The 14412-nt window shown below is 36.7% G+C and overlaps 1 protein-coding gene across 1 annotated transcript; it reads right to left on the bottom strand.

Moving 5' to 3' along the window:
* Positions 1-320: 320 nt before the first annotated feature.
* LOC133305249 (lysine-specific demethylase JMJ30) lies at positions 321-4870 on the bottom strand. The gene is made up of 6 exons (XM_061505416.1): positions 4397-4870; positions 3836-4045; positions 2562-2696; positions 2307-2450; positions 1313-1405; positions 321-609 (listed from the first exon to the last, which is right to left on the bottom strand). Exons 1-6 carry the CDS (start codon positions 4868-4870, stop codon positions 421-423), a joined length of 1245 nt encoding a protein of 414 aa, XP_061361400.1. The 3' UTR covers positions 321-420.
* Positions 4871-14412: the final 9542 nt, after the last annotated feature.

Raw genomic sequence — 14412 nt, 5'->3', positions numbered from 1 at the left:
AAAACCTTTCCTATACACACAGCCAGAGATCGAACTCCTGTCAACATGTTTAAAGGATCGAAACCCTTTCAGCATACTTTCAGTACAAATGGAAAGTATTATTAACCCCAAAAGATAGTATCACATTATAGTGTTCGGGACTACGGTTTCACAAACCTTTATGATCAGTAATTGAAGGACACAAGACTCTCGAGACAAATATGTAAATGTTTGTCTCCGCAGCTCTTTTGCTCATTTTTTCTTTTATATCTATATTATAATGAAGGCAACAAGTGCCAAAAATGATGTTTATGCACATAAGAATTCTACTGTCACTGGGATGTAAAATGACCTGTCACGTAGATATTAGCAACGGTACTTAAGAACATGTTCAGTTCTCCATTAATAAAAATGAAACATAGGCATCAAAGTGATACAACATTAGGATGCAGCTGAACTTTCGCCCTCACTCCACCAAAAGCTAACCGAGAAACTGGTAGTTAAAGACCGCACATAGTGCCACCATTTTGGAGGGATATATAACATTTCACCTTCCTCTAAAATACAGTCCACAAATTCCAAGTCTTGCACCTTAGGAAACTTCCCTTCATCTATGTCATCTAAATCAACCTACAAACAAAAGAAATTTCCAATCAACATGGAGACATAGATTTCAACATGTCAAAAGTAAGAATACAACTAAAAAATACACCCCATCTAAGAAAGAACTAGGCAGAAATTAAATGAACACGCAGAGAATGGATGTCATGGCTTATGCAGTATGAGTGAAATTATAGGTAAGCCAACCACAATCAACACCCCATATATCGTTTCCACATTGCAACATAATAGATTCGTGGGCTTAACTTATTCCATACCAATAAATTGTACAAGTAAACTGGAAATCAACACCCATATTGTTCTTTATTTTATGATCACATTCTTCTCAACTCTACATCATATTAGAAGCTAGTCTAGTCAATAATAAGCACTGGATGGAAGAAAGATTCTTGTCACAACTAATCCATTCTCATTACATATCTAAGATAGAAGAACCTTTTAGGTTTGTGATAAAAGTTTAAATACATGACCACTTGGCTGCCAGGTCAATGTGTAACCTGTGTAAGGATGAAAGCCTAGACACACATTCAGGAGTAAAAGAGGAGAAAAAGAAAAGACAAGACGTAAAGAAGAAAAGTTACATTAGTGAAATACTTCTAGAGCTCTTTGCCATTCAAAGGGGATGCAGTGATAGTAGTATGCTTCCGAGCAAAAGGTAAATAAGAAAACTGCACAGGAAGTCACTCACTCATATAGCTCAAAAACTAAATACCTGGCTGGAATTGCTAAGCATGGTACCAGAGTAGGGGAAAAGTTCCTCAGACAAAGATGCAGAGTAAAGCCTAATGTATTTTTTCCCAACAACCTGGAAATATGAAGCAAGACAATAATTTCAGTCCAATAGATTATTCCACCATGTTGAGTGACAGGAACCAGGTGTTCAATTACAGAAAAATAAGGAAAAACCCTAATTACAAAGACCAAAATCTCTCTCAAAACAAGAAAAAACAAAGATGGAACTGCAGAACTTCCAAGATCTGCAAACCTCCATGCCCAAAGGCCCCAAAACCACAGTAATCCTTTGCATGATAAGGCTATTAGAATGAGCTATAATCAAGGCAATTTTCTGCACCAATAACGTAAGCAGAATTTTCTAAACAATTTACACAAGAAGGATATCATATAAACCACAATGTCATTTTATATTAAAGGTCTCTCTTAAGATAAAGCCATAATAAATCCGAACTTTGTATTCTACCTCGAAGTACATCAGTTATGCCATGCCAGCTATACAGAAGTGCACAGTTAGAATCATAATACAATTGTAGTCTAGCTAAGAAGCATGAAAAGCTGGCTCAGTAATAGAATTACTCAAAGTTGGGAGAATATCTTCAGTGCTATGGATGCACTGAGTTTTCGGTACATCTTCCACTCACAATGTGACACGTGAGTTACTTTTGTCAAATCATTAATAAATAATTTATTTTAAAATCAGGTGAGAGAATGATTTGATAAAAAGTAAGAAACGTGTCACATTGTAACTGGAATATGTACCGAAAATTCGGTGTATCCGTAGCACTAAAGAAAATTTCCAAAGTTGGACTCGTGGGACCTACTTTATTTCAGTAATAATTACTTGGCGTACAAAAACTCAGAACATGAGGGCCATTAACAGCTAGTGGTATATAAAATGAATTTTTTATTGGACCCTGGGGATTTCCGGCTTTATTTTGTAATTGTTCAATATAAGTATACAACTGAGTTACCTGAGCTAGTATGTTATGATGCGGGTCATGGTGTAATGGTGTTACTGTTCCACCTGGACCAAACCAAGCATTGAGAGATCTTAGCTCCCCTCCACCAGCAAAACAATAGTCAGGAATAAAGATATCTTTCCGAAGCTCAGTTATCTGCCAATTCAATAATATTAGTAACTGAAAGACGCGGTAGGAATCCTTCACTTGCATGCCAAAATTGCAAAAGTTGAAATTGGAGACAACATAAATCTAAATTGTAAATACCTGATCAAACAATGGATGTTGCGCAAGATATGTCGGACCGCCAGGAGAACAACCATAAGACTTTATCCGTTGAAGAAACTCTGAAAATGTAATTAGCTCTTGCTTCCACTCTGCACATAAATAGTTCTTCCCAACCTGCAAAGAATGCTGCACTTACCCTTTTCTTCCAACATTTATCTAAAAATAAAAGAATGTAGAACATACAAAAGATCCAATCCACCCCATTCTCCCTTTGTGTAGGTTGGGTGTATTTTCTGTATACTACTAAACAACTTCATCAACCTTGCCGTGACAAAAAAAAAAGTCTTTCTGAGGTTAAATGGGACATAGATACAAACAAAACCAGAGGTGACAATAGTTATAATGTCAAGATATGAGGTACTGCAAGGAAGATTCACATCAGCAAAACATAAACTTCTTCAACTTTTATCTCATGACCTACTTCAGTTTTAACAACCTAGTGTTTAAACAAAAATCTACAAGGGAACGTCACAGTCTCACAGAGCTAAGAAGGAGGGGGTCTTTACTCACAAACAGTTGCAACCAAAAAACAGAATCTTTTTGTACTTGTTAGATGCATGAAAGAAAAAGTCCTAGGATTTCTACGTAGAGCATTTTTAAGCCTATAAAATCAGATAAATTTGAAGTGATTAGTATGCAATGCAAATAGATTGATTGCATTAAAGTATGTTACAGGTGAATGGTTTCCTAGTTGATGACCAAATTTGGTTGGCCTGTAGAAATAAATTTAGTAAATATAATTTACAAAGAGGGGACAAGATAGAAATTACAAGGAGAAGACTATAACATTGCCAATGTAACCTAAATGCACCCAGTTTGTGTTGTCAATAACTATCTAAGGTTAACTTTTCACTAAAATTTCTCTCTCAATACTTCTATCTCCACTGGTGCCTTCACTTAACGCTTTTTGTACTAATAAAACTGCCTGATAAATTTCCCAAACTACTAATAAGAAAGTTGTTTGAGAAAGATTACCATTTACAGCAAACAGCACAAATTTCATAATACAGCTATGAATCTAGCAGCTACAAGACACATGTGACCGAGGAGTGAGTTAAGTTACAGTTTGGGAATTATTAATTAAGGTGAGTTAAAGGATTTGAGTTTCAGGGAGAAAAAATTGTCAAACAGCTATCCATTTTTCTCTGAAAATGGAAGAAACTAAACAAATGCATTCGGTCTTGAAACCTTCAGCACTCTACCTTTGCTCTGCCTTCCTTTGTAATTACAAATACGTCAATTAGAGAAATTACCTCAACCGGAACTGTGCGGTCACCAGCAACTCTTAGCAAGTAATCAATGTTATTCCATTTCGTCTTGGCTGGCCAGTGAGCCATACAATCACTGATAATAACAGGGGAACCACACAGGTAATGATCTATCAGGAATTTCTCCAACGACAGAGCCGACCTTTTCACCACAATCTCAGAAGAAAGTGACTTGACAGGTAAAAGTTGGAGCACCTACAGTGTAAAAAGCTATAACATAAACGTTAGAAGGTCCATTCAACAAATGGAGCCATAACATAACCATCTTAGTGAGATCCAACTTCATTATAAACACAGAAAAATAAGCATAATATAGTAACATAAAAGGAAAAAAAAACCTTCAAATTTCAATATGAATTAATAGTCAAACTTTGTATAATATCTGAGCGTAACTATTCATAAACATACTTTTGATTCAAACATTTACATTCAATTTTTTTATTTTTTTTAAATATCAATATTTACTGAAACTTCACCATTCAGATTTTAGATTATACTGTATTTTTTCTTTTAAATGCTCATCGCTTCGGACCTCACCTTAGCGACATCAAATTCCTGATCAACGAGTCGATGCTCGCAGCTCCCAAAACCTTGATGGTTCATTTCAGAAACCCTAACACTCCTTGCTTTTTCTGATACCTTCTCAACGGCAGAGTCCAAATCGTTTCTAAGGAGCGTTCCTCCCATGATGAGCCCCATATCCAAAACCCTAAGCGCCTCCTTGAACTCGCCGTTGCCGTAGTGGTGCCTCGCCACGTGGAGGCACGCCATGGAATACGCATCGCGCCACACAGGAAGCACGGAGTGCCAGGGACCAGAGTGAAGCTGCTCCCACGCCATCTCTCGAGCCGCCTCCGCCGCGCGAAAGTCGCCGGCGGCGGCCAGGGCAGCCATGCTGACGTAGGCGTAGCCTCCGTGCTCGGAAATGGAGTGGAGGAGCGTAGGGGACTCGCTGTCTAGAGTTGGCGTGTCAAGGTAGTAAGAGAGAGAGTCTTCGCCGGATGCAGCTGTCGTCGACATGTTCTGCGGCGGCGCAGTGGGAAGAGCTAGCTCCGGCGACTGAGTTGAAAAGTGAATACAGCGTGTACAAAAAGTGTTAGATATTTAGAGCACGCTTTAAGATATTTCTAAGTATCTCAGGACCCAAACGTAAATGACACTCACATATATAAAAGCACACTTGAGATATTTCTAAATATCTTAGGACCCAAACGTAAATTACATATAATTTTTTTTTAAATATTTCGTACTTTACATAAATGTTTTAAATATATAAATATGAAAAATATAAATAAAAGAGTAAATACTCTTTTTCGTCCCTGGAAATATTTGTGAAGCACAATTTAGTCCCTCGGTTTAAAAAAGTCACATTTCAGTGTTTCATTTTTGAAAAAAAGGGCCACGTTCGTCCTTCCGTTAGTTGGCATCTAACGGCCCAACTAACGGTGCACATGTGGATCGTTACTTTGCTGAGTCACTGTTAAGTATGCCAGCGTGGAAGTAAAACGACGCCGTTTTGAAGGTGCCTTATGTCTTGTTGGAGTTTTGAACAGCTGAAGGTCCTATTTAGTCCCTGACAAATTTATCGAGGCCCTATTTGGTCCTTAACACTAAAAAATCACCATTGCAGCAAACCTTTCAAACCACCATTGCAGCAAACCAAGGCTTATGCTATTCGATCAGATTTCCCATTGTCAACAACCACCTGAAACCAAAAAAAGGATTACAACAATCTTTTACAATATATAACGAGCTTTCTACAGTACATATGAAGTGCCAATATGGATACAACCTTACCCAATGAAGCAGTAACCAACCCCTTTGAACGTGTAGGACATCCAATGACCAGTGCCCAGTACCTTCTTTGTAGGATTCTCTTTTTTGTGTCAATCTATTTAAGGATCAAATGGAACAAGGTCAGAAAAAAATGAAACAGATATAGCAACTTGAGATTGTGACCATAATAGACCAATGCTCTGGAGGTTATATCATCCAGGTCAGCCAGCATGAAGCATTTGATGAAAAAGTACAATTATCACTCACATCATCTGACGCCCTGGAAGTTTTCTCGCGGAAGATGGAATGCAAAACTGCAGCACTTGTCTGTGTCCTTCCCATCACCAGAATGCCAGAGCAGTCTCTGTCCAGTCTATGTACCTTAATATATACAATCTTGTTCAAGTATCAATATAATATCTAGTTCATACTTCATATATCCAAGCAACCATCAATAATATTGGCACAGAACTAAAACACAAGGAAAACAATCCCACAAATTTCATGGATGTTCAAGCTTTGTAATGATGATAACAGATGCAACGATCTATGAAAAAAATAATAAATAATTAACTTTTACCATTCTTTTTTACAAAATACCACTTTCCAAAATCATGGCAACTGTCTTGAGTAACAATAAAAGTGTTGTCTAATGAAAAAGGAGAACACATGAAAAAAGAAAAGAAAAGAAAAAAGAACTCATTCTTCCCTTTTCATTTAATGCATTGTTTGCAATTGCAAGGAACTCCTTTAGAAGTGATACCTCTAAAAGGTCGTAAGAGTGAAACCTTTGTAATTAAACCCTGATGCATGAAACAATATATTGCTTCATAGAGGAAAAAAGTTTCATTGTGGGTTCTTATATTATTGTCATTATTACATAGCCAATGCAAAACTTGAGCAAGTTGAGTACACGATATGATGAGCTCCTCGTCCTCTCTGGACACAAACAGCTAGTGGTGGATTGTGATGTTCAAATCATTAACGAAAAAGTACAATAATTTGAGTCAATGTGATTTTCCTGCGATGAAATGCAGTTCTCTTTCACCAAATACTCTATTCGACTTTAATTTCATTTTATCATCATCATTTTTTAGTGAATCAGAGCATAAGCCTTGGCCAATGGGAAATCTGATCGAATAGCATAAGCCTTGCCAATAGCATAAGCCTTGGTTTGCTGCAATGGTGGTTTGAAAGGTTTGCTGCAATGGTGACTTTTTAGTGTTAAGGACCAAATAGGGCCTCGATAAATTTGTCAGGGACCAAATAGGACCTTCAGCTGTTCAAAACTCCAACAAGACATAAGGCACCTTCAAAACGGCGTCGTTTTACTTCCAAGCTGGCATACTTAACGGTGACTCAACAAAGTAACGGTCCACGTGTGCACCGTTAGTTGGGCCGTTAGATGCCAACTAACGGAAGGACGAACGTGGCCCTTTTTTTCAAAGATGAAACACTGAAATGTGACTTTTTTAATCCGAGGGACTAAATTGTGCTTCGCAAATATTTCCAGGAACGAAAAAGGTATTTACTCTAAATAAAAATTATTTTTTTGATTAAAATTTATTTTTTTACAAAACTATTAATTAAAATATAAACATTTAAAACTTTTAAAAGTTGATTTGATTAACATTATGTCTATAATGTTCATTGGAAAATTTTGAATGCATTTATGTCACATCGAAACCGTTGAATTGAAATTATCAATTTTTGTGATTAACTGTTTCAAATATTATAAAAATTAAACAATAATAAAAATATAATATAAAATTAATAAAAAAATAATAAAGATGTAATCAAATGAGTTTTGTTTTTGGGATTTGCATTTGTCATTTAACATGACACAACAAAGTTTTCTACACATACAACATTTTATGATGCCAACACTTTTTGAAAAAAAAAGAAAAATAAAAAAACTATGGCACGCAAAACGAATCTCTATAACATTACACAATCACTTTTCCTACAACATAATTCTTATAAAATCCATTGTTTTTATATGTTTTAAATGGTTTTAATTTATAACTGTGTAAATCCATCTCCTTTTGTGCATATAGAGAGGTGTAATTGAGAGATATTTTGCTCTTCCCTTTGCACAGGGGAAATGAGGCTTTTTGACCCTTTTGCTCCTCATTAATTAATTAATAACCAATTTGCCCATGATCCAGAACTATCCACCAACTTGCCCCCTTTTAGTCGACTACATTGCTTTTTTAGTCGAGCAAATGGTCAAAATGCAGAAAGTGGACTACAGCAAATTTAGTCGACTAAAAAATCATCTTAATCGACTACATTTTTGGGATATTTAGTCGACTAAGTATATTTAGTCGACTAAATATCGACTGAAATCCTATATTTTCCATGTTTTCGGTCTCATTTCGATTGTTGTTGTTGTGTAAACCTAAATAGCTCCCTTTGTTCATGTGTAATCCTCTCAATCCGATTGTATTTCATCCCACCATCTCTACAGACCTAATATTGTGAAATCATTGTCATTGCCCAATTCTAAACCCCCAAAATCCGAACCCAAACCCCCAATTTCAGAACCCTAGTCCCAATTTGTGAGGAAGATGAGTACAAGTCCAAACATGTATGTGACAATGATCTACTATGATGGAAAGCATTATGAAGGCCCCAATGGTGTTCAATTTGAAGGAAAAACGAAAATGTTGAAAATCAAACGGGGCCCTACATACAATGAGTTAAAGGGGAGAATTCAGCAAAAATTGGGTCTGCAAGGCAACCAATGCGTTCAACGGATGATTACCAGGGTAGAGACTACAGTTGGTAAGGATGCTATTTACTACATTGGTAACGATATATGTGATGATGAAGATGTCGAATGTGTCATAGATGCAATTGTTGACCGAAAATTTCAAAATTTTATTGAGATATATGTTGAATTAGATTGTGGTCAATCTTCATCTGCACCCATGCATACAAGAAGTGAACCGTATTTTGGTCATGAAGAAAGAGTAGTCGATTTATCTGCACCTGCACATGTCATAAGTCAGATAACACTACAGGAAATAGATGAGGATGAACAGGATGCCGATATGGACAGCGATGAGGACGGTGAACCTGAGAGTGTTATTCCGCTAGGTGACACGTCAGATACTGACGTAGAGGGTGATTTCGACGCTGACACAAGCTCACCATCCCCGGGTTCGCAGGTTACGAGACCACTTCGTGTTGACCCTGTTAGCAGTGGTAAGATTTGTTTTTTAAAGATTTAATTTAGCAATTATTATTTTTGTTATCAATGGTATTGACGGTGGCATTATAATGCATCCGTAGGTTCTGAGGTCGAGCCATTTTGGAATGAAAGCTCACATTATTCCTTCATTAATTGGGCCCACCCTAATGATGAGACGGAGATATTGTATGGTGACGATGATGATCACGGTGGCTGGCAATTAGGAGATCCTTTATATTTGTATCAGGAGTTTCGTAGCAAATCTGAAATGCAACATGCAGTCAAATTATATTGTATGAAGGCTCACCGTACTGCCGTTGTGGCAAAAAGTGATGACCATAGATTTGTGATGAAGTGTCGACACCATAATGATAGATGTCCCTAGTATGTGAGGGCATTGTTGCCGAAGAATCGAAATACTTGGGTGGTCAGTAAGTGGGTTAAAGAACACACCTGCCTAAACCAAGGTCTTACCCGGGATCATAGACAGTTGGATTCTGATGTGATATGTGCAACCATTATCAGTATGTATTATTCGATATATCTAACTTCCTAAGGTATGTTTACGTTAATCAGTTTGTATTCTGACTGTTGGTCGGTGTTTTTTTTTATATAGGTATGTTAAAAGAAGATCCATCATTGAAGCCAGTTCTTATTCAAGAGAGGGTACAACGTTTGTATGGATACAACATATCTTACAGGAAAGCTTGGAAGGCTAAAATGAAAGCCATTGTCAAGTTATTTGGCGACTGGGATAAATCGTATGCATTCTTGCCTGGTTGGCTGACATACATGACTCAGGTTAATGTGGGTTCTGTGTTCAAGATTGATACGGACCAATGTGTTGATGAACGTCGAGTGTATACGGATAAGGCTGTCTTTCACCGAGTATTTTGGACCTTTCACCAGTGCATTGAGGCCTTCAAATATTGTAAACCCATAATCTAAATTGGTCACAACAAACGTACATGTCCTATGAGGATTCCCAATACAAGATGAATTTATGGGCATTAATGTTTTGATGGTTTAACATTATAGGCATTTATGGTTTAAGATGCTTGTATTTGATGTAATGTCATGTAACTGAAAAAAATGAACCGGTTGATGTAATGACGGTGCTATGTTTGTATTTGATGTCATGATATTTGTATTTGAAAAAAATGAACGGGTTGATGTAATGATGCTTGTATTAATAAATTATATGTGTTTAAATTGTTACAACGCAGATTTTTCGACTCAGAAATTATGCTCCCTAAGTCACACTCCCTTAGTGGATCAGTGTAGAGTGGAAACCAAGGGCAAAAAACATGTGTAATTCGGATTTGGGGTCCTAAACCAGCAAAAAACTGCTGGTTTAGGACCCCAAATCCGAATTACACATGTTTTGCTGGTTTAGGACCCCAAATCCGAATTACACATGTTTTTTGCCCTTGGTTTCCACTCTCCACTGATCCACTAAGGGAGTGTGACTTAGGGAGCATAATTTCCGAGTCAAAAAACCCATGTGGACATTAAATTCCTAAAACGAAGTCGTATGTTGTCATAACGTTTGTTTACGGTTAACAATACAAGATGTAGCCTTTTTAAACACATATACTGATTTGCTGTGATGTGTTATGGACGAATGTGACCTGTTCAATATTGTTTTGTGTCGTGCTGATCAAATTGCTAAAAAGGTTCCATTCATAAGTTATACAATATTGAAATGGAATTCAATTCATTACACAATATAACATAGATCCAAAAAACATAACAATTCTGCATTCATTAAAAAAAGTTACGGGACATCAACGACTTAAAGGAAATACATGAACAAAACATAATAACATGATGTAAACCCTAAATCTACTCCTCATCCCCGTCTGTGTCCGTCTCCGAGTCGTCCTCATCTGACACATGACCCCCATCCCCTGCTGCTTCAGCTACCTCCCCACCTCTTGCAAGCTCCAGACGAGCAAGCCTGTCTTCCACACCCTTAACCCTTCTCTGTATGTGTCTAAACCTTTCATTCCCTTTCTTTCTCCATTTTTTATGTGCCAGCGCCATCTTTCCTATCTTCTTTGTCATTGCATTTATGCCCTTCATGACATCACGCAGTGAAAATCCACCTTCAGGTTCAGCTATCTCCTCAACCTCAGCCACATCCTCCTCCACCACCTCTGGCTCAACAATATGGTCATTTGGGGCAACATAAGGAACCTCAACCTGGGGCATACCACTGAACTCCCACACACCCGATCTTGTGTTCTTAGTAATCTTGCACTGCTCCAATAGACGCTTTCCGAACTTGCAATTATAGCCCGTGGTCTTCTTCAACAGCTCAGTCTCCATGGGAACACCAAAGTGAACCAATATCCTCTGTACCAGACAGGCGTATAGAAGATGACCCTTATGTTTTGCCTCCAGTTCACCATCTGGGCATGTCGGATAGCCTACATAATGGGAATGTCATGTTCCAACACCCTGGAATGATTAAAAGATCGTGGGAACAGAACGTGGGTGAGGACATAGTGTAGTATACGGGACTCCACAGAAAGCAACCCCACCGTATAGTGCAAGTGTTCCCCACGGACTCTTCTTTGCTCCTGCACGACATCCTCTCGTACATATCCTGGAAGTACTACACCACTATCAGCGTCATACGCCACAGTCTGAGAAGAGTCAAAATCATAGCCAAGTATCTCCAACCATGCAGGTGCCGTCATGATGATCTCTATTCCACAGACCCTCGACTTCAGCTCGCCCTGTACGTAGCTGAGGTTATGGTAGAAGGCCCGCACCATAAGCTCTGAATACGGACATAGGGTCTCGGCAAACACCCTCAGATGTGCCGCCTCCAACACCCCCACAATTTCAAATCCCTCCTTATCAAAAAAAGCTGTATCCAAAGATTTTGGAGCACATAACGGCCGGTTCAAATGGTCACGTACAAATGAAGCGTGGACGGTAGGGTCGTTCTCAAACAGATACCCATACGGGAGGTCAACAGTATCAGGCTCTTCGTCTTGTGGCCTTGACGAAGAAGGCCACTCTTGCCTATGCTTGGTGCGTCTCTCAAGTGACTCATTGCCCTCATCGCTTGGTCTTTTGCGACCCGTCATTTGTTTAGGGTACCTACAATGAAACATGTCAGCATTTAACTATATGAAGCATGTCATGATGGTAATGAAAACTTGCAACATAAGATCTGTAAACCAAAAGCAAACTTTTGCCACATACAAATTTTTCAAACAAAAAAATTCACACAATGCAAAAAAATAAACCTTAGTAGATTAGGGTTACAAAACCTACAACAAACGCTTTGATTAGAGTTCACAAATTCGGACAACAAACAAATAAAAAAAATTCCAAAACCTAAAACACAATGCAAGTTAAGAAACCTTACCTATCCTTGAGATTTCACGATTTGGACCGTATTTTGGTGTAATCCACACGCCTGAGGGAAGGGTTTGGGAGCTGCTCCTGCGGATTTGGGGTTTGGGCCGCCTCCTTAGTCGATTAGGTCATCCTACTCCCCCTCTGCCGAATGGGGGGTTTTTAAAAAACAAATCCGTCGATATTTAGTCGACTAAATATCCCAAAAATGTAGTCGATTAAGATGATTTTTTAGTCGACTAAATTTGCTGTAGTCCACTTTCTGCATTTTGACCATTTGCTCGACTAAAAAAGCAATGTAGTCGACTAAAAGGGGGCAAGTTGGTGGATAGTTCTGAATCAGGGGCAAATTGGTTATTAATTAATTAATGAGGAGCAAAAGGGTCAAAAAGCCGGGGAAATGAAGATATTCTCTCTTTCTTTTATGATATTTTTGTCTTTACGTTATGGCGTTTTCATGTTTTTTTTTTTTTTTTCATTTACAAATATGATTTTGAAGTAGCCTTAGATGTGAAACTTACTTGATTCGATATATAGGCCCATATGAAGCCACGTTTTTTGAGCAAAACATCACACAAAATTGGGAAGGGAAATTCTTTTTTAAAATAAGAGTTTTTTTTTTAGTTAAGTTTATGCTTATAATGAAAAGGGAAGTTAAACTCCCAAAAGACACACAAACAATGAATTTTTTTAGATAATTTTTAAAATATTTTTTATTATAATAAGTTTTAAATCAATATTCATAATTACTATTCTTAAGTTATCATGAAATTATTAATTAATTGAATATTATCTTATCTGCTCTCATTTTCTTTATTTTTGAATATTAAGAAGGAAGGGATTGAGAGGATGGTCGCACTCGCACCCTCTATCTCATATAATTTATCACATTAAATTAAGAAGAATGTTATATTTACAAGCTTTTGTTTACAAACTACATTAAGTATGAACAGTTGTTATATTTCAATCAAGAATGTATGATCGGTCATATAATTATATTTAATAAAAAAAATTATAAATGGATTATTCTCCATAAATTAATACAAGTTTGTTCCTTTCAAGTTTAACGTTTTGATTTTGATCTATTTTAATTCTCATATATATAAAAAAACTGGAGACTTCTTTGAATTTGGCTATATATTAATCTTTTCCCCCATCTCAAAAAATTTGCTGACCACATCAAGGTAGTAGAGAAAGGGAGACACCGTACGTGTCCTACTATCACTCGTTCGTTATTTGCAAATAATTCAAATTTGTTCTGTACGGCAAAACTCTTGGAGATATGAATGTTCTGCAAAACATATATTATTTGCTTTTGAAATGATGGGTCGTCAAAAGTTAATTTGGAAAGCATTGTCTATCCAAAAATACTTCTCTCCTACGTGAGCTCTCTTCTTGATATAAAAAAAAAAAATATTACTCTTATTTTACTTGAAAATATTATTTTACTTCAAAAATCACACCTCTTTTTCTTTTATTTTTTATATTAATGATAGATTCCACCTAGCTGTTCTCTATAGCAAGAGAACTCATGAGAATAGTATTTTTCATAAAATAAATATTTTGCTTTTTATTCATAAATCCGGACAGTCCACATTTAATTTTGTGAGAGAGCAACAATTGGATACGAATTGCATAGCTGTGGAAGTTCTTGTATATGGCAAATGCGTTTCCATATATAAAATCAGTGCTCAATGAATTTGCTAATTATTCTTTGCATAGTTCTTTTTAAAAAAAAGTAATTTAAATATATTGTCACTGTGAAAAAAAGTTTGGTTTATATTTAAAGGTTCGTTTTTTCTGCAGTTACTGCAGTAAGTCAATACGACGTCGTTTTAGAACGGAAATCATGGTGTTTTGGTAATTTTAATTTATTTCAGGGTTATAATAGTCTTTATATTTATAATTTTTTAAGATTTCAATACCAAAACAATGTCGTTTTGAGAATAAATGCAGATAACTTATTTGCATTAACTGCAGAAATATTTTTCCCTATATTTAATCATATATGTTATCATATAATTTCACACATGGTGCATTAACGATAAATAATTTAGAACATAGTAAATATGATGATATAAATTATTCATGTGAATATATCGGGTGGCTTAATATAAATGACATAGTAAGTGAGTTGTGCCTAGAAAATATGGCTCAAAGGGTCTTCAATTCAATTTTTTGATCGAAACAACGGAATTAACAGTAAAAAAATATG

The sequence above is a fragment of the Gastrolobium bilobum genome, unplaced genomic scaffold (assembly GCF_033153095.1).
Source record: "Gastrolobium bilobum isolate Gb01-03AN ecotype WA unplaced genomic scaffold, APGP_CSIRO_Gbil_v1 utg23571, whole genome shotgun sequence".
In the NCBI taxonomy this organism is placed as follows: domain Eukaryota; kingdom Viridiplantae; phylum Streptophyta; class Magnoliopsida; order Fabales; family Fabaceae; genus Gastrolobium; species Gastrolobium bilobum.
This window is presented reverse-complemented; position numbering and strand designations above follow the sequence as displayed.

What these genes read in the sequence shown, in the direction of transcription:
- LOC133305249 (XM_061505416.1), bottom strand. Translation starts at nt 4,870, where the DNA reads ATGTCGACGACAGCTGCATCCGGCGAAGACTCTCTCTCTTACTACCTT. An exon ending in ACCGCACAGTTCCGGTTGAG is followed by an intron (nt 2,697 to 3,835) that starts GTAATTTCTCTA and finishes CATTCTTTGCAG; the next exon opens with GTTGGGAAGAACTATTTATG. An exon ending in AACATCCATTGTTTGATCAG is followed by an intron (nt 2,451 to 2,561) that starts GTATTTACAATT and finishes TTGAATTGGCAG; the next exon opens with ATAACTGAGCTTCGGAAAGA.